General features: G+C 36.1%; 2 protein-coding genes across 4 annotated transcripts; one reads left to right on the top strand and one right to left on the bottom strand.

The window, feature by feature from the left end:
- Positions 1 to 5,347: 5,347 nt before the first annotated feature.
- On the top strand, positions 5,348 to 15,063 carry LOC113069885 (signal-transducing adaptor protein 1-like). 3 transcript variants are annotated; one of them, XM_026242985.1, is made up of 14 exons: positions 5,357 to 5,779; positions 7,014 to 7,085; positions 7,296 to 7,415; positions 7,522 to 7,578; positions 8,173 to 8,312; positions 10,493 to 10,624; positions 10,862 to 10,934; positions 11,472 to 11,574; positions 12,377 to 12,469; positions 12,772 to 12,861; positions 12,991 to 13,056; positions 13,187 to 13,252; positions 13,568 to 13,684; positions 13,827 to 15,063. In XM_026242985.1, exons 1-14 carry the CDS (start codon positions 5,687 to 5,689, stop codon positions 13,868 to 13,870), a joined length of 1,266 nt encoding a protein of 421 aa, XP_026098770.1. In that variant the 5' UTR covers positions 5,357 to 5,686; the 3' UTR covers positions 13,871 to 15,063. The 3 variants fall into 3 exon arrangements, with proteins under 3 accessions (XP_026098772.1, XP_026098770.1, XP_026098771.1); XM_026242986.1 differs by having other exon boundaries at positions 5,360 to 5,779; positions 10,865 to 10,934; XM_026242987.1 differs by lacking the exon at positions 12,772 to 12,861 and having other exon boundaries at positions 5,348 to 5,779.
- On the bottom strand, positions 14,509 to 25,337 carry LOC113069882 (fibronectin type III and SPRY domain-containing protein 1). Its single transcript, XM_026242981.1, has 14 exons — positions 24,981 to 25,337; positions 23,352 to 23,447; positions 23,009 to 23,140; positions 21,593 to 21,694; positions 20,596 to 20,618; positions 20,059 to 20,180; positions 19,157 to 19,366; positions 18,973 to 19,071; positions 17,820 to 17,973; positions 17,508 to 17,590; positions 17,153 to 17,404; positions 16,590 to 16,678; positions 15,986 to 16,024; positions 14,509 to 15,876 (listed from the first exon to the last, which is right to left on the bottom strand). The coding sequence occupies exons 1-14, from the start codon at positions 24,993 to 24,995 to the stop codon at positions 15,676 to 15,678; spliced, it is 1,617 nt and encodes a 538-aa protein (XP_026098766.1). The 5' UTR covers positions 24,996 to 25,337; the 3' UTR covers positions 14,509 to 15,675.
- Positions 25,338 to 25,572: the final 235 nt, after the last annotated feature.

Genomic DNA, 25,572 nt, shown 5'->3' with positions numbered 1-25,572 from the left:
TGTATAATAGTGTGTGACGAATAAAAAATCTTGAATGAGATTATTGTTAAAGACACAAACTCTGCATAATAGATAGAGACAACTTTAAGACATCAAAATACAAACTTTTTATTTTGCAATTGCAGGTTTATATATGAGATTACATCTCACAATTCTGTTTTGTTTGTTTCTGCCACATAATTAAAAAACAAAAGTAATTCTCACTTCTTTATCTTGCAATTGTGGGCTTATGTTTTGAGTTGAGTTTATATCTTGCAATTTTGCCTTTGTATCTCTTATATCTCACTAGCCCCACAATTCTCACTTCTGTCTCAGAACTGCAAGAGAAAAGTATGAATTGTGAGATGAAATTATAAAATTACCTTTTTATTTATTGTTGTATTTTATTTACAAAATTGGTTCTAATGTGATGTGATGAGTGGGGCAGGGCCGAGAGCCATGGGAAGCTTTCATTTAAATGTCCACCGGGAACTGGCGGACATTTAAATGAAAGCTTTAATAACAAAATAAACACAAAACGGATGCCTGCCGCACACAAACAAAACCAAAACACAAAATAAAATCCAGGCCTGGTCCTCTCTCGTCCTTCTGTGTTGTAACTCCTCCTTTTTTATAATTCTGGAGCTCCTCCGTGGGACTCGAGACCGGTGAGTGGCGCAGGTGTCGCTCATTTCCAATCACTCCACCGGCTCTCGTTCCCACGCCTCTCGGCCCCGCCCCACTCGTCTTTGTTGACACTAGTGGTACTGGAATTACACACTTTACCTTTAAGAACATTCTTGATGTTAGTTGTAAATCATCAAATAGATATTGTATTTTGTTTGTTTGTTTATGTATGAAGGAAAGAAATTAATGCAGACCTTGATTTTGTCGAGTATTGAGGTATTAGGACTCCATTTCTGACTGAACTGCACAAGGTCAGGAGCACACCGATAAAACTCCACCAACAGCAATCTACACACATATAAAATAAAGACACATCAGCCTCAACTTCTCATAAAGACTTTACACATCGTACTAATTAATTCTACAGGATGTAATTTAGACGTTGTTTTAATCTTATATATATGTTTTATATATATATAGTTGCAGGAAACTGAAGAGACAACCAGTGAGCGATTCACTTAAAAAAAACTACTGTTTCCGAATCACACTGAACTGTTAAAGAGATTAAAATCCCTGTTTTCCCACTATAGATATAAATTTGGCATGCTAGTTGTTTTCGTACCATCTCGTTGAGCACGTCTGTAGTGAGGAAGGTGTCTTGCACATATGTGACCTCTACTGCAACTGGGATGCCATAATCATTGGGTCGTTGCTAAGCGGAAGAAGAAAATTAGAGCAAGCTACTATCTCGACGAGGACAATATGTTGCGTAATAATCAACTGTGAAATCCATCACGCACCACAGATAATCCCCAGACAGGGCTGGAAGCCATTGCTGCTGCCTTGTAGGCGGAGCTGGTGATCCATCTGTGAATCAATGTCCGTGAAGAGATTTTGGCAAATCTGCAACACAGTTTATAAGTTCAACATTATATGTTAATAACTCAGACTTTGGGACTTCACTATTTTTTTTAACTAACAACATGTATTTTGTAGACTAACCTCTACTTCGACAGCTGGAGCGGTGTGTCTATCTGCCAGCCGTGTACGGCAAGGGAATGCCCTCAAGACTGTAAGCACTGAAGAACATGAACTATACATTTTTTGTGTTTCTAACGTGCAGTTTGCTGTTAGTTTGTATAGCAGTTACAAAAACGATCACTCTTACACTGTGTGTTAGTGTCCCATTGGCCTCCCAAATACCCCACCACGTCACTTGTGGCCAGGTGACAATGAAAATCCTATGAACAGAGGTGGGTTAAAAGGTTTATATTGTGTCCAACTGTTGAATTTAATTGTCATATCATCAGTATTGACTTTACTATCCACTGTAAAATCCATGAGCACTTCATACCATTAGCAGCAGAATGTTGCTGGACACTGCTACATTGAAAGGTTGGAAGCGGTTGATCACAGAAAAGGCAGACAGTTCTACGAGAGTGTGAGGATCCCTGTCAATACAAGCACAGAAACACTCAAACGTTTGGGGTCAGTAAGAATTATTTTTTGCTTTTGATTTTTTTTTGCTTTAATGCAGTAAATGTCGAATAAAACTCTATAACTGCCATATGAAAAAAGAAACATATTTGTAATATAATAATTATCTTGCAGTATCTCGGGTGCCAAGAGTGCAATACCTGACTGGAATTCTCTCTCTGTCTGGAGAAAAAACAAACAAACAGGAAATAACGTGTAAACTGGCCAAATCATCTTTATTTAATGCCTTCTCAGGTGTCCTGTTTTGATATGAGGAGTCTATGTGATTGTAAAGATGTTTCCGTGTAATGTTTATGTACTGTACATGATGAAGACATACTGTGCAGCTCAGGTTTGGACTTTTTATTCTTGTCTTCTACTGGCATGGTTGTTTTCCCTTACTCTTCTTCATCATCTCCCATCTCATCATCTTCTCCTTCACTTACCAGACTCTGAGGTAAACAAATCAAATCATACACAAATTGCTGGCTGCACCATGATCGTTCATATTTATTGTAACTCATTTATCACCTTTTAAAATGTACATTTTACTTTTCTTTTGACTATTTCAGTTTTCCTCCATTGCTCACCATGTCGGTACTGGGCTGGTATTTGTGTTTTGTACTGGACCAGTTTCTGTCCCCGGTAGTGCACCGAGGCCCAGCCACAGCCAGACTTCTTGGCTGGGTTCACTAGACGCTTGCAATGTGTTGCCTGAGCACTTGGAGAGTTTAAGATCTGCCCAGTCTCCACCCAATGAATCTTCCCATCATTCAAAAGATCTCCAACAAACTTTTTACCCTGTGGAGAGACAGACAGAGCCCTTACACCTGACCGGAAAAGTATTAAAGGCATAGTTTACCCAAATAAAATAAAAATTCTGGCATTATCATTTACCCTAATGACAGTCATGGTTACTGCGACTTATAGTCAGGTGCGATTTATTTATCAAAATTAAAGCTGCAGTAGGTAACTTTTGTAAAAATATTTTTTACATATTTGTTAAACCTGTCATTATGTCCTGACAGTATAATATGAGACAGATAATCTGTGAAAAAAAATCAAGCTCCTCTTGCTCCTCCCAGTGCTCCTATTGCCATTTGCAGGAATACATCGCTCCCGGTAAGAAAACAACCAATCAGAGCTGCGGTCGGTAACTTTGTTTGTGTTCAAAATGTAGAAAAAAGGATATAATAAGTGAGTACACCATGAATCCATTTTCCAAACCGTGTTTTTAGCTTGTCCTGAATCACTAGGGTGCACCTATAATACGTGTTTATTTTCGGACTATTTTAAATTGCTTCGGGGGTAACGCTGCGGAGTAACCCAGTACCTTTTTTTTTGATTCTTCATAGACATAAACAGAGAGAAGTAGTTCCGGCTACGATGTTCTTCCGCAAGACGCAAGCAGTTCTGTTTATTAACCGCTAGAGTGTCAAAAGTTACCTACCACAGCTTTAACTTGACATGAACCGAGAGAAATGAACCAAGAGAAAACATTACCGTCTACAGCCGCGAGAGGGCGCTCTATACCGCTCAGTGCTCCTGTAGCCTACACTGAGCAGCATAGAGCGCCCTCTCGTGGCTGTAGACGGTAATGTTTTCTCTTGGTTCTTGCTTCTAAATAAGTGCAACTTATATATGTTTTTTTCCTCATCATGACGTATTTTTGGACTGATGCGACTTATACTCAGGTGCGACTTATAGTCCGAATAATACGGTATTCAGTTTCATTTTATGGAAAAAAGAAAGGCGCGTAGCTATGACATTCTGTTATGTCAGGGGTTTTGATTTAATCTTTTAGATGTGATGGGCCCCCAAATGATCATCTTTGTGGTTGGGACCCCCATCCTAGAATTTAAAAAGAAAGCTATATATTTTCATGCATAAAGACAATTTACAGTGTGAAAAAAAAATACACAATATATGTAAAATATTATTTGGAAAACATTTCATTACATTACATTTTTATTTTTTTCTTTGACATACTATAGTACTGTACTCTTTAAGTAAATCCAATGCGTTACAATTTCATAGTTTAGGGTGAACAGATTTGCATTCATTTCTTTAATGATGTAAATGATAATGGCCCTAATGATGTCATTTCTGGACAGTACCAGGTAGTGTATGGACAGAATGTCGTCTCCAGGCTCCACGAGACCATCCTTTAAGAGGACTCTCAGTGTGATGCCTCTCCTGGTCAGGAGGGACCCCCTTCCAGAGGAGGCCCTAAGGTCTGCATCTTCGGCCCCGCTCAACTCCTCATCCTCTTCATCCGCTCCTTCCTTAACCATCTGAGGAGATGAGGGTGGCTCTGAGCCTTAAGACAATCAACAGATAGAAACACTGAATTAATACATGCAAGAATACATCATGCATATTTATTAAGATCACTTTAATATTAATGAGATGAAGTCTCACCTTCATTTAGGCTTACCCGTCCTTGTCATTTAGGCTACTCACCTTTATAAATTAGCGGTGTTTGGGGTGGCAGTCTCTCCAGCACTGGGAGGATGGAGGTGTTTTGCATTTCTGTTAAAACGGAAGCCATATCGCGGAAATATTATAAGCAAATTGGATGACATGGTTTGCAATTTGTGAGTTTATATCAGTTTAGATACAGTTTCTAATGGCTCTGGACCACGGTCAAATGAGAAGAACTGGGACCCAGCAGTGGACAGATGGTTTCAATAGGGAATATGCGTAAACGTTATAGGATTTACGGTAATGAATGGAACGCAGTGTCTGATTCTGACCGCTAGATGTCGTCGTTCTTTGAAATTTTCAATATACCGTGGAATAATACACTTCATATTGAAAAACTGTTAACACACATATAATGAAAATTATCAGCAGAACAGCAAAATCACCATGGCATCAGCCCAAACCTGAAATGTTTAAGAAAAAAAGATACTCTGAGCACACACTGTTTTTATTTTAAACAATATAATCATTCTATTTGATGACATGAGTCAGGTTTTCCAGAGCAACCCCAATGGTAAGCCTACACGACCTACACGCATTACAGTAAAGTGTGACTGTAACCTACTTTTGTTATTTTTAGTAAGAGCATTGTGTTTCAGACGTCTAACAATCTAAATTCTAATTCTTGTTCAAATCAGAAGGATGTAAAATTGGTGTTTTCAAAATGTTCATTTACCGCAAGCGCTTTGGATGTTGGCGTTACTTTAAACCGGGAATTCCCCAATACGTTTTGATATAACCTACGTGTCATGCCTAGAGGGGGTGGTTATTTGTCTGCTGACAGCTTTACTCTTCTTCTTAATAGGCGGGACTTTCGTGCTTCGCGGCAAACCTCGAGCACATTAACTCACCTGTGTTCAGGTAGCCCAAGGGGTGGGGGATGATGACATCACTTAGATCTCTTTAAATAGGCATTTGCCGGCAGTTGTGTTACTTTTAGTCCACAAGCTTTCTGTTCGTCAATAACTTTTTTTATAAAGCTTTAGCACGTGAGCTCTAGTATGAATTTGAAAGTTTAATAACGCATTAAACTTGGATCTTGAGGCGGACACTGAAGCGTCTTCTTTCAAATACTTGAACGGGTTTTTTAAGAAGTTTGCAGTTGACAGGAGTGTAATTTATGGCAGCATCAAATCGCATTGGACGAGGGAGATCTCAGCTTCCAACATGCTATTACGAAGGATTTCTGGAAAAGAAATCGATCAAAGACAAGGTGAGTCAGTGTGTCCACGATGTTTAAGAAACTATCTTATTATGTACATCTGTGTTTAGGGGAAAATAGTTTAAATAAATGATCTCCTTTGGATGGTTTAACTAAGTCTTTAAAACGTGCAGCCCAAAGCTCTTTAGACCCCTTAGGTTTAAGTTGTCATCAGCAGGGTTATTTTCTTCAACAGCTTTTCCTGTATATTCGCCATGTAGCCTATAGTTTAAATGGTTGGGTTATATATATATATATATATATATATATATATATATATATATATATATATATATATATATATATAGTGCAATATATATATATATATTATTTTTTTTTTTTTTTTTTTTTTGTCGCACATTACTAGTGTTACTGTAAAAAAAAAAAAAAAAAAATTAATAAGCATTTATCCCAGTATTTCTGTAGGATCACCCCTCTCTAAATGGCACAAAGAGTCATTTAAATTCTTTCACAGTTAATCTTCAACATAAATTTTGTGTCTTTTAACTTTAACTCTGACTTTTGTAGCAGGAATTGTGCATTTTTTGAGCAGTAGGTTATTTATGGACACAGTTCTATGAATTGCTTTACGTTTTACAATGCAAGTTAAAACTGGTTTGATTGCATACTTGCGTGCAGATCTGACACTACAGAAAAAAGATTTGCATATAGTGACGGTGGTTTTAGTAAAGAAGGATTTCTTTCATTTGCATTTTAGGTCTTCGCTCTAATTCAGCTGATAGAGGACATCATTTGTAAAAATGTGGTCTTTTGTTTGTTCATTATTTACTGTAGGTCAGCACAGGGTAAATATTTGCGTCATGACATGCACTTTAACGATACACATTCCCGATAGTTTGGGTTTATAACTAATATAAGTCTTATAACAATCTAATTTCATGTCCGCTGGTTAAAATTATTATAAAATAATCATGTCTCTGGATCAAGTCTTGTTTCTGAAGTGTTTATTCCTTTCTTCATTCTTTTCATTCTTGAAAAACTGGTTCTGTCTTTCCATAGGTATGTATTTTATGAATCAACTCAACCATTGTCAATAATGACAAACATATGGAGAACACCATTTATATGTACATATGTACACAAATTTAAACCTGGAAATACACAGAAATTTGATAATATAAAATTGATGCAAAATATTTGTTATTTTTCTGAAGTTATTGGTTTTTAAAAATTTTATTCAGAAAATGTATTTATTTTCAGTAAATGTTTATTTTTCTTTGCACAGATGGGTCGTAAACTCTGGACTAGTTTATGTGGCAATGTACTCTTTTTCTACAATAACACCAAAGACAATGTTGTAAGTGATTCTTATAAGCTGCCTTCTCAGTTTAATTTGACTAGCCGCTTCAAAATAATTTCAATGTGTGTGTGTTTATTTTGTATATTTGCATAAATTTATTCAAATGCATGCGTGCAGGCCTGAAGGCTATTTGATTCTGTATACGTTTGCCTACATATAGAACAGATTATTTGTGCATCAACTGTTTGCTTGTGCTTGTGAACGCAGTATATAGAGAAGCTGGATCTCTCTGATCTTGTATCTGTGAATGATGACCGCTGTCGTGACCGAAACCTGGATGCTGCTAGATTCACGCTGCACATGAAAAATGAAGACATCAAGATGATTGTAGGGCTTCTCCCATCTCTAATCCTTTAATGTAAAACTAACTCTGTGAAAAATAGTCTTGACTTGACTCAGGTACCCATGATATATTTTTCCTCTGTTTTCTCAGGCCCCTAGCCTTGAGGCCCGAGAACTGTGGAAAGGCTTCATGCTCTCAGTTTCTAAGGTTAGTTGGGCTTCTCAAAAACATCTTTTAATATATAAATGGATCTAAAATCGGTTAAAAATCTTGTGAAAATTTTTAATTTCCCCCCTATTTCATGTAACAGAAAGTTTTAGTAATTTAAATATAATTGATTTATTTGGAATTTTATCGAGCTCTGTTTGTTAAGTACCACCTTACCAAAGTGAAATTATAAAGACATCAAAAGAAATATGAAGGTACAATATTTAGAGGATATCTCCTCTTATGCATTTACACTATAACTATTAAATAACTACCGGTAGTTATCAAATAGCGCTGCAGACTTTTATCAGCGTTTGTTCAGACAAGGCCCAATGGCTTGATCATTTTAATGTTTAAAGTTATTTATGCTGTGATTTCTGGTTCTCTTTCTTCTTGATCTCAAAGGCTAGTGTTCACTAAACCAGAGAGTTTTTTTTTTCTTTTTTGTTAACTTGAGTTCATCTATGTGATGAATTGTCAGTACCTCTGTATGACTAATCGATTGGTCAGAATATGCCACAAGAAACAGTCCTACGTCATACCAATCAATTATATAAATATAAAATGATAATTCTCACTGTTTCTGTCCTTCAGCTGTCTGTGCCGAGTTCTTTGAACCTGCTGCCTGGTCAGATTCACATGATGAGGGAAATAATAGAGAAAGAGAAAATAAGGCAGCGACTTCTTTCATCTCCTCCACCTCCCTTAGTTACTGTACAGTCAGACATGCCTCCGTAAGTTAAAACCACTTGCTTTATGATTGATAACATAACATCAAAGTTTAAAGGTGATGTGTGTAATATTTTTGGTGTTTGATGTTTAAGTACTTTCTCCCGGCTTAATAAGAAGGGGAAACTAACTCAATGGATTGGGTGGGACGCAAGTATCAGTTTGGCAAAGCAGTGGCAGATAGGGAGGATGTGGGAAAACTCAGTATTTTTGACTGCGATACAGGAATTACACACTTAACCTTTAATAATGTATTGTTTTGCCAGTCTCTTGCCAAAATCTAAGAGCGTAGGATGAGAAAGCCCTGTCCTCTACAGATCGCAAACGTGTCTATTAAACAGCAAGTAAACCAGCTTATGAGGAGCACAAATGACACTTGTGGGTATTTGAAGAAAAATACTGAGGGGCCAGACCATGCAGTGCCTTATATGTGAGCATTAGCATTCAACTCAGAACCTGACTGGAAGCCAGTGCAAGGACTTTATAATTGGAGCAATGTGTTCTCCTGTCTCCAGTCAGGATCCTTACAGCAGAATTTTGCACACATTGTAATTTGTTGACTTGTTACTGTTGCATTACAGTAGCCAATTTGGTAAAATACAAAAGTATTAATAAGCCTTTCAGTCACAGATAGGAAAACATTTCATTTTATTTATTTATTTATTTTTTAATATTTTTTTAAGACACAAAAAGTTTTGAGATATCCATGAAAGGTGATAAGAAAGAAATATCCATGTTTTGACCTGGCTTAGAGTGAATATAAATCTGAGTGTTGTCTGCATAGAAATAATAACTAAGCTCAGGTGATCTTAAAAGCAAAAGAAGTAAGGGGCCTAAAATTGAACCCTGAGGAGCACACGTAGGGAGAGGGCTAACCTAAGACCGCTCATACAGATAAACTGTCAACAATCAGAGAGATATGATTTAAACCAGGTTAAAATGGTTTCAGAAACACCAAATACAGTTTCAGGATGGTTAGGTAATAGTTTGTGATTGAGGCTGTCTCAGTACTATGAAATTTTCAAACTGAAGGTGCTCAGAAAGATTATTTATTGTAAAGTCATTGTTCAGCTGTAAGGGCACAATACTTTCTAAGATTTTTGCAGGAAAACTAAGGTTTGTTATGGGGCGATAATTAAGATATCCCAATCAATATTATGCTTTTTTGGAACCAGTGTTACAACAGCAGTTTACGTTTACAATGCTGAGAACAAGATTTACAGTAAATAAGCTTGTAGTGAGGGGATTTGCAAGTGGTAACTTTCACATGTGATACCTCCCTAATAATCAGCTTAGAGTCAATTTGAGTAAAGGAAACTTGAGAAACTAGGTAATCAAAGTGTTGAAGAGGAAACGGGTGTAGACCTAGATCAATTTTAGAACTGAAAAGATGAAGGAAGTCATTACACAATTGATTTGAAGCAGGCAGAGAGGCACCAACATTAGTGTTTAGAAGTCTATTTATAGAATGAAAGAGATGCCTAGAATTACTTATTATTATTAGAATTACTTCGTATTAATCAATGTGAGAGAAGTAAGCAGATCTTGCTGACACAATTTTAGCTCTATATTCCCACAAGTAGTCTTCCCAGGCTTGGAAAAATACATTCATATTTTTGAATGACTTTTTACGACAAGCTTCCTTCTCTGAGTGCATGTCATCATTATTCCAAGGAGCAGAATAAACAAATGAGACATTGCGTGACTTCAAGGAAGCAAAATAATCCAAATTAGAGGCAAGAACAGTATTCAAATGTAAAATCATATCTTCAAGAGGAGCTGACTGAAGACCACTTAGAGAGGAAACAACAGTTTGCAAAATCTGACAGATTTATTGATTTCCATGAACAGAAATAAAGTCTGTGAAAATGATGTAAAAGACAGACCAATATCAACAGAAGACAGCTGTGACAGGGTTGCATCATTTGCAATCACAAGCCCTAAAGTGTGACCGTTGTTTTGTGTTAGGCCACTAGTAAACTGCGTAAGATTAAAACAGTCCAGTAAAAATAAAATGTCATTTTACAGTCATTTTGGTTGATGGGTATGATGAAATCCCCTAAAATGAGGATTCTCTTTAATAAAAAAACAACAACATTGACAGCAAGTTATCAAACCCAAACATTAAAGCACACATGCCCGTGAAAATGCAAATGATGTAATAATGCAATAATGCTTTGTGCAGGTGTTATCATAATGTTACTCGTGTCGAAGCTGAATACTTGTTGGAAAGGAACAGTGTTCGGGGAAACTTACTGCTGCGGCCTGGTCATGATGGGACATCTTTTGCCCTCACTACATGCCAAGATATTAACGGGTAAAACGGACAGCTTGCACATGCATTATCAGAGATTGCTGGATGCCCTGAAGAACTTAATTTATTGTAATTTATCTTAATCATCTGAATTGCTGGTTGAAGAGTCTTGAACCTTAGACCTTGATCCTAAGGCATGTTACCCAATAATCGGTGTGTTCTGGGAAGTTTTAATAAAAAGGAATATAGCTGTATTAGATAAGAATGAATAAATCCTGAAGACTCTTATCTTGTGCCCAGCAGACCAGTATTCAAACATTATCGTGTGTCTCGGAGCCATGAAGGAGGATTCACCATTGCCCTTGAGACTCCTGTAAGTAATAGCTTACGTTAATAAATTACATTCACAATATGCCTGATAAAAGCTTCAGTCTAATAGGACGACTCTCAGAACATTAAACGATTTAACCATCTGCGAATTGGTAATTTTGTGTGAACTCCAAGCTCTTGCGCTAGGCAATTTGTTCTTTCTGTCATAATGTGTGATTGCTCTATAAGCAAAATTCTGATAAGACAAAGTTTTATTTGTCAGTGTTGGGAATCAGAAGCAGTGGATCAGTAAAACTGATTTCTTATGTAGTTTTGAGCAGCTCTATGTTTTGACTTTTATCTTAAACCCTAGAATTTAGAAACCCTAGTTTTTGATTTAAAGAAAAACGACATTCGTCAGTTTCTCTTTGTAGTTTTTGCATGTTACAGGATATGTGTGTTTTTGTGTATTTATTGGTAAATGTTTCTCCAGTGAGCAAACGTACATTAAGTACTACTGAACTTTAGGCTTATTGCCACAATCAAATCATTTAGTCTGGTATGTGTATCAGACAATGTGAGTGTGTTCTGAAACCCACAGATCACCTGTGAGACCCTGCATGATGTCGTTAACTGCATGCTGAAGAAGTCCAATGGAGTTTATGTGCCTCTTCTGATGGAGGAACACTATGAGAAAAGTATCAGTAAGAGACTCTTTCAGGACTATTAGGAAAAAACTTGTTTGTCAGGCAGACTGACGTATTTGTAGAAAATGTTAACAACACTATGAATGATGAATGACATGTAGCTTACAAAATAATGTCACCCGATCATAGAAACCACTAAAAGAATGACTGACAAACTATTCCACTGTTGCTCTGTTGAAATTAAAATTACATTAAAATTTTAGACATGAGATTCCAGCTGGCTGACATTTTTTTCTTTGATTGCTGTTTGAACAAAAATACATTGCACAAAACTTTTTTTTTTCTTTTTCTGAGAAACAATTTTTTAATGTTTGTTAAAGAAAAAGTTAAGGTTCTTTTTTTTTTATGTTACGTTTTTTTACTAAACATAATCCTTTACCCCATAAAACAAGTGTTTCAGGTTTCATTCAAACAGTACATTTGCGACAAAAACATTTAAAAAAATTCTAAAAGTCCTTGTGAAATTTCCAGAGCTCTTTATGAAAATAGAGAACTAGTTAGTTTGTGTAGTCTTTCCATTCTAGATGAAAACTGTGGTTTTGGTTCTATCTTTTTCTTAATGAATTTAATGAATGCTGGAATTGTTTGTATTGATTTTAAATTGAATGTTACACAGTTGAGACACATTCTCCACAGAGCAGGGTACACATTAGAGTTTTATAGAAAATAAAAATCATCCATGTATAAAAATAACATTGAGTATTGTAACACATGGAAAGCATGCTTCGAGAAATGACTATGAACCTCATGTGGGCCAGTTTATAAGCCTGATTTATACTATTCTTTTTTTCTCTCTTAGCATTTATTGAGACCAACAAGGAGAATGGTGAGAGAAATGTGCTTTGTCCCAAAGCACCTTCGCCTACTCCTCCAGTGCCTCCCCCAAAACCAGGTAATACATCTTTAAATCATCTTTATGAACAAATACATACTGAATACTGTTGCTTAGATTATTTACCATTTTAAACATACTGTATTGACTTATTTAAGCTAGCAGCTCTACTCTTAGAAGTAAATTAGACTGATGCCAGAGCTGAAACCGTGAATGTTGTCTCTTTGCATAACAAAGACATTGGTTGAGAAGGAGTTTTTGTTAGCGTGATCTAATACTCATTCCAATATAGTTTAAACTGCTGGTATTGGTTGTCTTTTTCCAAATTAATGAATTGCTGGTATTTTCTTTTTCTCTTTCAGCATTTGTCGAGACCAAACATGAAAATGGTGAGACAAGTGTACATCTTCCCAGATGCCCTTCGCCTACTCCTCTGCCACCCCCAAAACCAGGTAATACATCAGCCTATCATTTAAAACATACACCATTGGGTTTAATGAGTGGCCTAAACTGAACTTAACCTGACAGCTTTACTTTTAGAAAACATGCAAAGTAATGTAACTTTTGATTTGCATGTTTAGTACCAAGGAATCAAACATCCCAGTCAGAAACAAACACACATGAAACAGCCTACATCAACGTGTCAAGTGAGTCCTTATACACTTCGAAGTATCTGCAAATTTAGGGTTTTGCAGTTCTTTAGCTTTTTTCAAATGTTTTGTTGAGATTCTAATGCATGTTGTTAATCCTCAGTTACTGTATGTTTGTGTTTTCCAGATGCTGGGGAGTATGAGATGGATCAGACGGCATGTCCTCCACCTCCTGTCCTGCCACGTCTTCAAGGTAACAACAATAGCCCAATGTCCCATATTTCCAAATTAAGACTTATTCGATTTTCCATTCCAGCATTTATTGTAAATTTACACTTCATTTCATTGTTCTTGTTTGATATTGACATTAACAATGAGAAATAAATGCTGTAGAAATATTGTTAATTCCAATATCACTTTCATTCTGATGATGGTATTTGGTTTAAGCAATGATGATGATATTTAGTTTAAGCAAGGCGATATTTACCACATCAGAATTCAGTGCCTCCAGAATTAACCTGTGGATTTTGTTACTAATAATTTCTTAATGTTTTCTGTTTTAATGTAGCTGGTGAAAAAAAGATTTTGGTACCTCCTGGCTACTGTAAAACAACTTCCCAAAGGAACGGTTTGTCAAGAGTGCCTAAGAATATTCCAAAGTGTGAGCGGAAACATGTTGACATAAGTAAGAACAAGTAGTCGTTTTTTATTGACACCATTTCACTCGAATAAATCTTTTATTTTCAAATCAGAACAGTATTTCCTTCTTCTGATATCTGTAATTACTCCAAAATAAACATAACTCACTGTGGTTTTGTGCTTAACAGGTGAGCTCCTAGAGGTTCTTAATAGGAGACGAAACCAGGAATAAACGTAATCTCTCTAAGATGATGATGATGATGATGGTTTCATTGTGGAATGAGGAATAATTCCTTAGTATTAAGCTATTCTTAAATTTATACCAGCAGATATATGGATATACAGCTTTACTCGCCAGGACACTGAATCTGTGATATTTGTTCACTGATGTTCCCTTGAATCTAGATATTGATTGATTGATTGATCACAATCATTTATTAGACCAACATATCAATCATCATGTGTCATGTTGCATAGCTGTTGACTGTAAATCACTACTGCTGTTTGTGTAGTTGATCTCATTGACCTCATTTATCATTTATTAAGTTATTCAGATGGGAAGTCAAGTTTAAATATTGTCTTGAATTCCTTTGTGTCATATAGCTGGTCTATGTCTCTCTTCTCTATCTCTGATCATAAAATATCAGTCTTGCTATAATAGTCACAAATGGATGTTGATAATATGTTGATCTATAGTGTGACTTTACTATGTGGGGAAGTTGCAGGTCTTCTTTCTCCAACAAATGTTGTTTTTCTGTTCCTGTTAAAACATGTTTTATACTATATATTTTGAGAACAATACATTGACCATGGAAAATGCGTACCCTGTGTCACACTTTCTTCCTTGTGTGGTTGTGCAAGACAAAAGCATGTTTGGCATTTGTTTTATTGACGTGACAGGTAGTGTAATAGCACAATTTTACAGGTTGACTTCAGTTTGAAACAGTAATGTTTAAAATGTTCAGGTGTTTGACTAAAAGCATTGCAGATTATATTAGATCAGCCAACAATAATAAAAAAAAAAGATCTGTCATTGAACACACACATGTTGTTCTAAAACTGTATATGTTTGTTTTCCAATTCAAATACAATGTGGAGCTTTCAAGCTTTTTGGTCCATACAGTACATCTTGTTCGTTATATTCTTTAGAAAGTCATCTGATAGCTTTGTGTGATAAACAGTCTGAAAAATCTTGCTCTCTTAATGAAAGTAAGAGATTCATATCATGAATTAATCATTCTTTTGAATCGGCTCTTTGCAATGAATCAGTTAATCCAATTCAGCTGAGTTCAAATGACTCACTGACTGTTTGCAATGGTTTGAATGAACCGTTCACTGGAAGAGAGATTTTCAGTATCTACTGACTAAAAATGCAGTTTCTTACCCAAAACTACCAGCTGAAAATGTCATGTCCTTTATTAAACTTGAAAGCTATAGCATTTTTCAAAATGTATTGTGTGTTCCATAGACACAGAGTTAGTTTGGAAAAACATGTAACAGAATTTTTTTTAGTTTTGGGTGAACTATCCCTCGGCAATGTGGCAAAAATAACTAAAATCACTGTTTTCTGTGATCAGTAATATGTAATTGCAACAGGCATACAAAAAGAAATCAAGTTTGGTAATATTTGCATCAAGAACACTGAAAAGTACCTTTCTGGGTGACGGATTATGAACATGGAGACACACACAGACACACACACACCGTGCACAACCAAATGGTTCCTTCCATTCTTTAAAAAACATTTGATTTCTATGATTAAGCTTAAGATTATTGTGCTATTCTGATACTGTATATTTAAAAAGTTTACGGAAGCAGCTACTGAAGCAGAATTCGAGGCATATAATTAAAGACATTCAGTGTGTAAATATAATACAGTTTCGTTTGAGATTTCAAACAATAACACCAACATGCTGCTGCTGCACTAAAATAACTTCAAATGTGGCTCAAATACTGTGATATGAATAAACAAATGCTACAAAAAACATAACTTTTGGCCATAGTGATATACACAAGAAGACAAGGCTATTAAAGCTGTTAGCATGTTGAAACAGAGTAATACCTCATTATGCCAGGACACTGAAAGGCACAGGATCCATATGAGTGAGCTAATAGGAATGGAGGAAAGCAAACTAGAGCAGCTCTCCCCCAGGGCTGGGAAGACCTACTGATGATAGGAAGAGTCTCCAGGCTTTGTTGGACCAGTGTTATGTCAGGGTTGCCAGATGTTCTCCAAACCTGTGTGTATGTGTAGCATTAAAGAGTAAAGTATGATTTAAGTAAGGCTGGCATTAGAGCTGCTTGTATTACTGTTTCGCTTCTGACCGCACAACACGATGCTGGGTACCTGAAGGCCCGTCTGTACTGAGAAACTCCCATTCCACACCTATAGGGGGCGAAAGAGAATTGCAGCGTCACCCCATTACGCTTCTGACAACTCTTGCAGTCTTTATTTACCAATCATTTTATCAGAAAGTTTGAGTTAGAATAGTTTGTAAGTGCACTAAAGGTGAAATAGTTAGTTGATGGCTTTTCCCGTTCAGTGTGATATTTTATGTCCTCTGCAATGTACTGTGTAAGTTTGTAGGTCACTTTGGATAAAAATGTCTGGTAAACGAATAAATGTACACTTTTTCTTGTACATTTTATACATCTTATTTGTTTTAGTAAGTTAGTTAAAGTTGCACTGCAATTGAAGCACCTCTCTAACAACCATGCATACCCAGACAAACATGCTGTAACTAGGGTTTTTTTTTTGTTGCACCAACTGCATCTGCATTTTTATGACGCTGCCAAGTTAAAAATAGACCTGCATTCTATTCCATTGAATTGCACTCCACTTAGATGTTTTGAAATGCAAAAATGCATCCTACGCAAAGAACTTGTTATAGCCGGCTAGCATGTTGTGTGATTAAATTGTTAAATACAAAGTGAGCTGAATTATTTCTTACCATAAAGGCTGGTATAACAGGCTGCTGGAACTTGGTTCTGAAGGTATGAAGAAGAGTTTTGGTTCTAGAGTTGTAAAAAGACAATGTGCCTGAAAGGGGATAGGAAAAACAAGAACAAACTAGTTAACAAGTAACTAATTAGCGGCTGACTGATATTTTAAAGATTAGGGTGATTGATGGCCAATGTAAAGATGTACAATATCTTACAATTTAGTTTAATTTAAAGATACAAATGACACATGCTGCAATTAAATTTATGTTTACACATTATTTACGAAAATAAATAAATAAATAAATATATATAAAAAAAAAAAATACCGGTAAACACATTTATACTTTATAGAGCAAACAAGTGATTCTATGATTCTGACAAACAACAATTAAAAACAGCCAAATATTCCCCATAGCAATATATCTGTCAAGCACCATATTAAATATACAATCTGGGACTGCTGCAACCATTCGGTTCTCCCACAGCCAATCATCATCCATTTGCTTTTACCATGGCTAACAGCTTCAGCAGTACTGTGGCACTATTTTGTCATATTTCCAGATGAACTCACCTTCTTCGTAGTTGCAGTAAATGCCGATGCGGTCGGGAATGGGGCAGTCCAGTGTTCTGGCTTTATTATTGTGCTTGGCTGTGAGGCTCTGCTGAAGCCAGTTGTTAAGGTGGATGCACCAGGAAGCGTTACTCTTCCCCAACTGATCAAAGCGTCCTAGAGACCGCAAAGCGACTCCTGCTGCAAACACCTTACTCTCCTTATCAAACCGTACCTCCCAGTAATGCTGCCCTGCATCGATCATTGTGTCTCCTAGACATTGGAGAGAATTTGGGGAGCTTTTGAATGAACGCTCTCAAAGTTGAGGGTTCTTCAGTGTCTTGTAGCTCAATGCAATACATTTGTGTTGACTCACCTAAGACAGTGTAGGACTCTGCTGTGAAGCGGTCCCGGCCCACTCTAGCAGATGGAGCTCTTTTGGGGGACATCATGGCTGTCCTGAGGGAGACATTTGTTTTATAAGATTGGACAAGCAGGGCAGTTTATCTGGCTTAAAGCTGGGTGAACATTCCAGCAAAGTCTGCTTTTGGTATACAATTTAGTCAATGACAGCATATGTAAAGAGGACACGATGAACATCTGCTTTCTGTCTACTATAGTCAGCTATGAGAAGGAATCAACACATTTATTTAATGAGAACAGCTGTTTAGGGGCAATCCTGTCGGACCTGGCAGGAGAGTGCATGGGAGAGCTGGTCCTGTTCTTCTCCTTACGGATGTCCTGGACAGCCACCTTCCCACCGCTGCTGTCCCATTCCACGCTGAGATCCTCCACCTTCAGGTTCTGATGGGCTGAACCTGCGTCCAGTTTGAAGACGAACGCTGGAAGCAAATGTCAGGGAGACTTAAAAGGTAAGAAAAGAAAAGGTTGTTTTCCATGTTTTCAGAACATCTCAAATAATCTCCTAGGCCTGCACGAGGTAAAAAATTTTTTTTTGATTATATATAATAGGTTTTTTGTGCTTGTGCATTTTGTGATTACAAATCAATATCTAAATAAGAATAATATTAATTGTTATTTATATTATTTTATCAAATAAAAATATTAAACAAACTAATTATAATTTATATTATTAACTGTAATTATAATTTCAGTTCAATATTACTTAGTTTATACTGAATTGTAATTGTACTGTTGAACTGTAAAATAAAATAATTATTATATTATTTTTCATAACTAGCTTCTTGCAGGTACAAGATCAACAGTGCTGCTCTTCACTTTGAACCATGCAGTGCTTATATAAAATTAAATAACAGCCTTTGCGATTTGATAATCGTGTATTACATTTTCACTTTATTTAATCTAATTGTGCAGCCCTTTATATTCCCATAAATAAACAAATTTAAATTGCATAATCGGCCAATTAATCAAATTAAATCAGGATTGATCACATAATCTAAATATTGACAATTGAAAAAAATTATTATGCATTGAATAGGCATTCAATGTATAAATAAGGGGGCATTTTCACTTGCTTATATTTTGACTGTTATTTTAGAATTAATTACACTAAATGAACATTTATCAACATATTAATAAAAAAAAACATTTGACCCTTTAACACTTGCACTCTTCAATTGTCCTACATTTAGTCATCTGCTAAACGACTAAATGTAATGTAATTAACACAGATTAACATTAAATTGACAGCATTAACTTTTATTTCACAAAAGGGCAGACGTACTACAGCAGTGGTCTCTAAATCAGACTGTTTAGTACTGAACGTGCTTTTAAAGTGCTTTGTAACTTCTGTTAGACTCTTCTCTCTCTGCAGAGAAGAGACTTCATGCCTCATTACCTTCTGTGTGTGTGAAACTTACCATGTGTTTCTAGAGTAACCAGCTCTGAGAATTCACCCGCCACAGCTTTATTGCATGCCTTCACTCTAAAGGTCATGTAACGCGTATCAAAACGAAGGCCTGAAAAACAAATGACATCATGGTCACAACTTTATCTAAAACTACTCATGAAAAGATCACTTCCAAAACAAACATCAACACTTACCCGTGATTGTGTACTCAGTCTCCTTTATCCCTTCCACCACCATCCAGGGGTGGTCTTCTCGAGCCCGAGGAGGACCTTCATGATTTGTTCTCCGATATTCCAGGATGTAGTGGTCGATTTTGGAGTCGGGTCCAGGTAAGGTCCACACCACTGTGACTGTGTTATCAAACACCTGGCATTCAGCCACGTGTATTTCTGGTGTAGCAGGCACTAAATGTGAGATAAACAGAGTATCTGTTCAGAGATACCAGCCAAAGCCTAAAATTTTCACGAGTCCCAATAATCCGAAACATGAAATACGGAAATTCTGAAATTGTCATCATTCAAAATGTAAATAATATGTGTATATGATTTTATATTATTATAACTTTCTTCATTTGATCCAGTAAAAGAGAGATAATGAAGTCATAAAAATGTAAACTAATTCAGTCAAAAATATCAACCTACACTGGAAGCACACACTTGTGACACACTTGTTTACTGTCAGATTTTCTGAAAATTGTGTCATGGTTAATTAGTTATATATTGGAATTCTGAAATTATTATAGTTATTAAATGTGAATAATGTTTATAAATAATTATATAAATTTTTGTCACAATTATTATAATTTATCCACTGATTAAAATTCAATTTGATCTTAAAATGGCACCTTTTACCAAGCCTCAGGTTGAATCTACTAGACAAGAAAACAAGAAAATCAAGTCAGCATTTATGAGATATTTTGGAAGTCTTGTATTTTTTCGGATCTTGATGTCAAAGCTGTCCCACCATCAGATATATCGACACTGCACACATTGGCACGACACCAGCAAAACCGGTTACATGCAAATTAGGCAGAAATCTCTCATTTGGGCGTTGCTTAAACCATTCATGACATCTTCCTTGTTGATGATACACCGACCTGGAAGAAATGTGATGGCCTGTAGCATTTTTCTTTCCTGAGAGAAGTCCACCATCATGTGATTCATACTGTCACTGGCCTTTGCTTTCAGGGACAGACGAAATGCTGGAGCCATAGTCACACTGCAGACACATGGACCCACAATAAACATCCACAGTCAGTCTACGAAGACAAACAAACTCATCTGACAGACTGAGAACAGGAATGTGGGAATGTTATGAAGGAAACATCAATGAGAGTACAGTAAATCACTCCATGCACACACACACACACACACACACACACTTGGGGAGTCAGACGAAATGAAAATGAGTCAAATATCACTAATAAAATTACTAGAATTCTGCTAATATATATATATATATATATATATATATATATATATATATATATATATATATATATATATATATATATATATATATATATTAAATGAGTTAATGATAAAATGAATGAACTTTCAGGAGGAGTGTTTGAAGATGTTCTACACTGTATTGAACTCAATCAAAGATCTAAGTAAGGACATCTGTACAGTACCTATCCTTTATCTCTTTGGCAGCCTGCAGCAGAGAGGAAAGAGAAAAAGAAGAAGGGACAGAGAGAGATAGGGAGCAAGAGAACTGAGTCTCAACAAAACACAATACATCAGTCATACCAGCACGTGTTAGCATGAAGAGCCAGCAGCATCTGACACAATCTGACCACTTTGTTAGAGAAAGCAACAGCTAAAGTCTCCTAAAAGCAAGTCTCCTAAAAGCAGTTGTAAAAATATAATTTCATTCAAATATTTATAAAAAAAGATAATTGGTTGAAACACCATAAAGCCATTAAAGGGGTCCTATTATGCTTTTTACACTTTCAACTTTCTTTAGTGCATTATGTTGCGAGGTCTGCAAAGTCCACTCTTTAGGGAGTTATTCTCTATACCAATAACTAACTCCCTTAAATGCCTCGATTGTAATAGGTTTTTTTTCTTCCAGGAACATACATGTCCCTAATTTAAATAATTCCCCTCCAAGGCATAAACAGAAAAATATGAAGGGACGAGGCCTGCTTGAGTTGCGATAGTAGTGTGTTGTCACCATATCCAAGAGACACCATTTCACCGATCTAATACAATCATACATGTCTGATTTCTTCCCCAACTGTTATGTGAACTTGTGTGCTTTTTTTGTGTAACAGCTGATGCGAAAGTGAACTCGTGCAGCTTGCCGTCCGACAGCTGGCTTTCTGTGCACTAAGAAAACTGACAAGGCTTTAAATGCATGAAGATGTTTTGTTTGTTTCTGCTGATGTATCAAATGCACGAGCCGTAAAGACACTACCCTTTTCTGAAAAGCGGGCAGGGAGCAGCAGCATGAAACTATAAATGATCCGTGAGGCATTTGAAGGTAAAACTTTAAAGACACATTCTGGTGACACTTCAGACTTACAGTATATCTTGTAAAAAAAAAGCATAATAGGAGCCCTTTAAGTGTAAATAGATGAGTCATTTAGTTGTAACAGTGTTGTAAAGATTCCAAGTGGGCGGTACCTCAGTGAAGCTGTCATTCTCAGATGAGCAGAGCGTCTGATTGGCTAATTCCAGCAGCTCCTCTGAGCTCTCTAGGGCTTTGGTGCATGCACTCAACTGACTCTGAAAAGACCATCACAACAATATCACTGGACAATTACATAATCTGGCTGAAGTTTAATAAATGATTGAATGACTCTATTCATCTATAGTAACTAAATAATCTTTCTGACTTTTGGTAGTCTAATAAAAGTATCTAGCAGTGTGCTAAATTGTTGTAGCTTTGTTGTATTTTGCATACTGCTGTTTTTCTCAGTACCAGAGGCTTAACTAAATTTGCATTTGATTTTAAAACATTGCTACATTATTACAATTGCTTTGCCACCAGTTCAAGTAATTGCCGTTTAGTCAAAATGTGTTTTCGTGTAAGCAATGTACTGTTTAAAAGTCAGGGGTCTGAAAGATTTTTTTTATTTTTTATTTTTTTAAGAATACTTTTATTCATCAAGGATGCAATAAAAATGTATCAAAAGTGAGAGTAAAGAAATTAATGCTACAAAACATTCTATTCAACAAAGACTGCTGATTTTTTTTCACAAAAATATTAAATGTTTTCAACATATTGATAGTAAGAAATGTTTCTTAAGCACCAAATCAGTACATTAGAATGATTTCTAAAGGATCATGTGACACCTTTGCCATCATAAGAATAAGTAAAATTGTAAAATATATTCAACTCGACAGGTATTTTAAATTTAAATAATATTGTAGAATACTACAGAATTATTTATTTATTTATTTTCAAATGAATGCAGCCTTGTGGAGCATAAGAGACTTTTTTCAAACACATTAAAAATCTTACAGATCCCAAATTTTTGAAAGGCAGTCAAAATGCAAAAAAACCAAACAAACAATAAATAAATACATCCTATGGGTAATCATATGTCATGTAGTATAAAATAACTACAAACAGGACGGAAAAGCATTAGTGGATAATTGAAATAGAAAAAAGTGGGCATGCCTAGGCTTCAAAAATGCAATAACAGCCTATCACACAGAGCCTATCTTCATCAGGATTTAGTTTTTTGTAACTTCAGGGCCACACACTTAGTCACAAGGAAGTGCTTTGAAATAATATTCTTTCAAAAAAGTAAAGAAACAAAGATTGTAATGACAGATGTCACTCAGTGAAAGAGATAATGATAGGAGGAATATGTGCTGTAAACACACACACACTGTAATCCTCAAGGGTGTCTTATTATCCTTCTCTTAACATGACACACCTCAGTCATGCACAAGCTCTAAAGCCATCTCACTCTGCCTTTTCCTGATATATCTGATCAATCAGTCTAGTCAGTCAAATATAAAACATTTGAATTAATTTAGGAAGCATGTGTTAACCTGTGTTATGGCTAGGGATCCTCACAGTACTCTCACCTGTAGCTCATATGTGCGACTGGCTCTTTCCTGTTTGATTCGTGTGACCATGACCTCTTTCAGTTCATCCAGGACAGCATGCAGAGAAGTAAACTCTGACTCCAGATCCTCCTGCACTCGGTTTGAATTCGCCTGCAATCATCATGAATGCAGAGTTAAAGCTGGATTGTCTCTGGATTTAAAATGGTATTGCTGTTGCAAATTGCTGGTTTAGTGAAACATGTCTGGACAAACGCTGTGCTTGCAACATATTTGGGCCATCTGAGACCTGACAAAGACACTTCCTCATTCATCAAACAATTCATTATGAAAACGTGAGTAAAAAGAGCAGAAGGTTGTTTACCTCTAGGTTCTCTAGACTCTGCTTTAGACAGCAGATAAAATTCTGAATTTCCTCATTCTTCAGAGCCAGCGTAGTGATAATCTTCCTCAGTGACTCCTGAAACAGAGTATGAATGCAATTCTGATTTCACATGCATGAGTCATATAAAACCAACACTTAATTAAAGCAATAATAAGTTAACAAAGGCAAAACGTGCAGGATGGAGGCCTGTCTCACAGAGCAGATTCACTGTAGTGATAGATATATTAGAATTGTATCATTCCTTTGTGTTAGCTTTTATTATAGCACATAAAGTTTAGTTATATTTTTTTATTTATACTTTTAATAGTATAAATATATTATAAATATTATACAGAATTAATACATAACATTTTTTTTATCTTTTCTTACTCTGCTTAATATACGTTTTTTTAAGCTCATTGTACCGGTATATAAATATCACAAGAGCTATTATATTTTGACCATTTCACACTTTTAATTTAAATAATATTATTGTATTATAAATATATAGAATTCATATATAACACGTTTTAAAGCTTTTAATACTTTGCTTGCTGTACATGTTTTTTAAGCTCATTACATATAATGATCACATATGAACAATTACATATTTTTTAATTGTATGTTTTAATTGTATATTTTCTGAGCTAATAGTGTGACTATACAGTATATATGGAAAATATATTTGTTCTATTATTTTGTTTGTTGAGTTATTTATAAATTAACAATTGCATGATGGCTGATCATGTGATTAAAATATATATATATATATTTTTTAGAAGACTGATATGACTGGAATCATTTTAATATTTATCAAAAGTGCTATTTTCGCAACAAAAAAAACTAATACGATTTAATTAGCAATAAATGACTTAGTGCACCTTTATCAATTTGTTCGATCCCATTCAGATGATACTTTGCCATCGACTTCATTGTTCCCTTGTCTGTTTTAGAGTGTTTCATGGGGAGACAAGTGCAGACTGCTAAAGCACGTTACACAGATGAAGGAGAGTGAGCTGATATCACTGTAGCTCACATAGGGTAAATGTCATGTTTCACTCTCCTCTCATCCAGGCCACTTGTTCTTCATCAAGTCCCTGATGATGAGACACACAGGAGCGCTTTATATCCGGGGCGTCTCCCTGAAGCCAGAAGCTTGTAACAATACAGGCCGGTTTAGGGTTCCCCCGAACCAACATTTTCTCTGGCAATGGGTATTCATCATCTATGACTAAACTGAAATATTATTTCCTCCCTTCATAGCATTTCCTGTAATGAATATTTGAAAACAATAGTTACTCGTTTCGCGTTACAGAGTTGCAAGAACCGGGGCGGTTTCTGGTGATTCACATTGGCTGGCTGTTGTTAATCAACGTGAGGAAATCTTAACTCACATACAGGCCTACATCATACTTTTAATCACCGTGCATATCATAACCGTGCGAAGTTGTTACTTACTGTCCTAAGGACTTATATCCACAAACACAATGGGCGAAGGACGTGACAAGTGAAGCTACAAGCTAACGGTATTTCGGATTAAGTATCTCTTTTCACGCAGCATCCTCTTTCTTTTTCATCCATCTGTAGCGCCTCATTCGTAATGTTTCTATAACGGCGGTTGCCTCTTACCTTCTGGTCGTCCATGCTGTCCGCATGCAGCACCTGTTTCAGATATTCTCAGGATATATCTCCCAGGTCGTCCGCTACAGCGCTCCTCCGCTGGTACTGATGTTGCTATGGAGCGTTGCATCCCTCAACAACTCATTAGCTGCAAAGTGAGTTCTGCGCAGGCGCACGACAAGGATGCTGGGTAATGTGGTTTCCTAATTTATCTCCACCACAAATGTGTAACTGTTCACCATTATTAATTATGTCATGTCAATTTTTGAAACAAAATATGAACCTTAAATGTGAACTTTTGTTGCCAGAAAAAACTTGTATGTGTCATTCGAGGAACATATATTTTTCTCAATATGTTGAACAATAATAGCCTACCTGTCACAAGTTTGGAATAATTACAATAATCTCTTAATCTTAAGGATGCATTTATTTGCTGAAAATTAAAGTAAAAAAAAAAAAAAGCAATTTTATGTCAGCTGCTCACATTCAAATCATTGATCTGAAGCTTTGGGCCTGAACTGCTGCTTTAATATTGTTCCTGCAGACTGCAGTATCTGTGTAGCACACTAGAGCCCGCAGTGGACACGTGGCAAATCTACAG

This window comes from Carassius auratus, unplaced genomic scaffold (genome assembly GCF_003368295.1).
Source record: "Carassius auratus strain Wakin unplaced genomic scaffold, ASM336829v1 scaf_tig00002576, whole genome shotgun sequence".
Lineage (NCBI taxonomy): Eukaryota > Metazoa > Chordata > Actinopteri > Cypriniformes > Cyprinidae > Carassius > Carassius auratus.
This window is presented reverse-complemented; position numbering and strand designations above follow the sequence as displayed.

Bases quoted from the DNA above. Each gene is read 5' to 3' on its own strand.
- LOC113069885 (XM_026242985.1), top strand. From the start codon at position 5,687: ATGGCAGCATCAAATCGCATTGGACGAGGGAGATCTCAGCTTCCAACA. The intron at 8,313-10,492 runs GTAAGTTAAAAC...TGCTTTGTGCAG, and splicing joins GTACAGTCAGACATGCCTCC to GTGTTATCATAATGTTACTC. The intron at 10,935-11,471 runs GTAAGTAATAGC...TGAAACCCACAG, and splicing joins CCATTGCCCTTGAGACTCCT to ATCACCTGTGAGACCCTGCA.
- LOC113069882 (XM_026242981.1), bottom strand. The intron at 16,025-16,589 runs GTAAGAAATAAT...CGCCCCCTATAG, and splicing joins CTGTTATACCAGCCTTTATG to GTGTGGAATGGGAGTTTCTC. The intron at 15,877-15,985 runs GTACCCAGCATC...ACATACACACAG, and splicing joins CAGTACAGACGGGCCTTCAG to GTTTGGAGAACATCTGGCAA.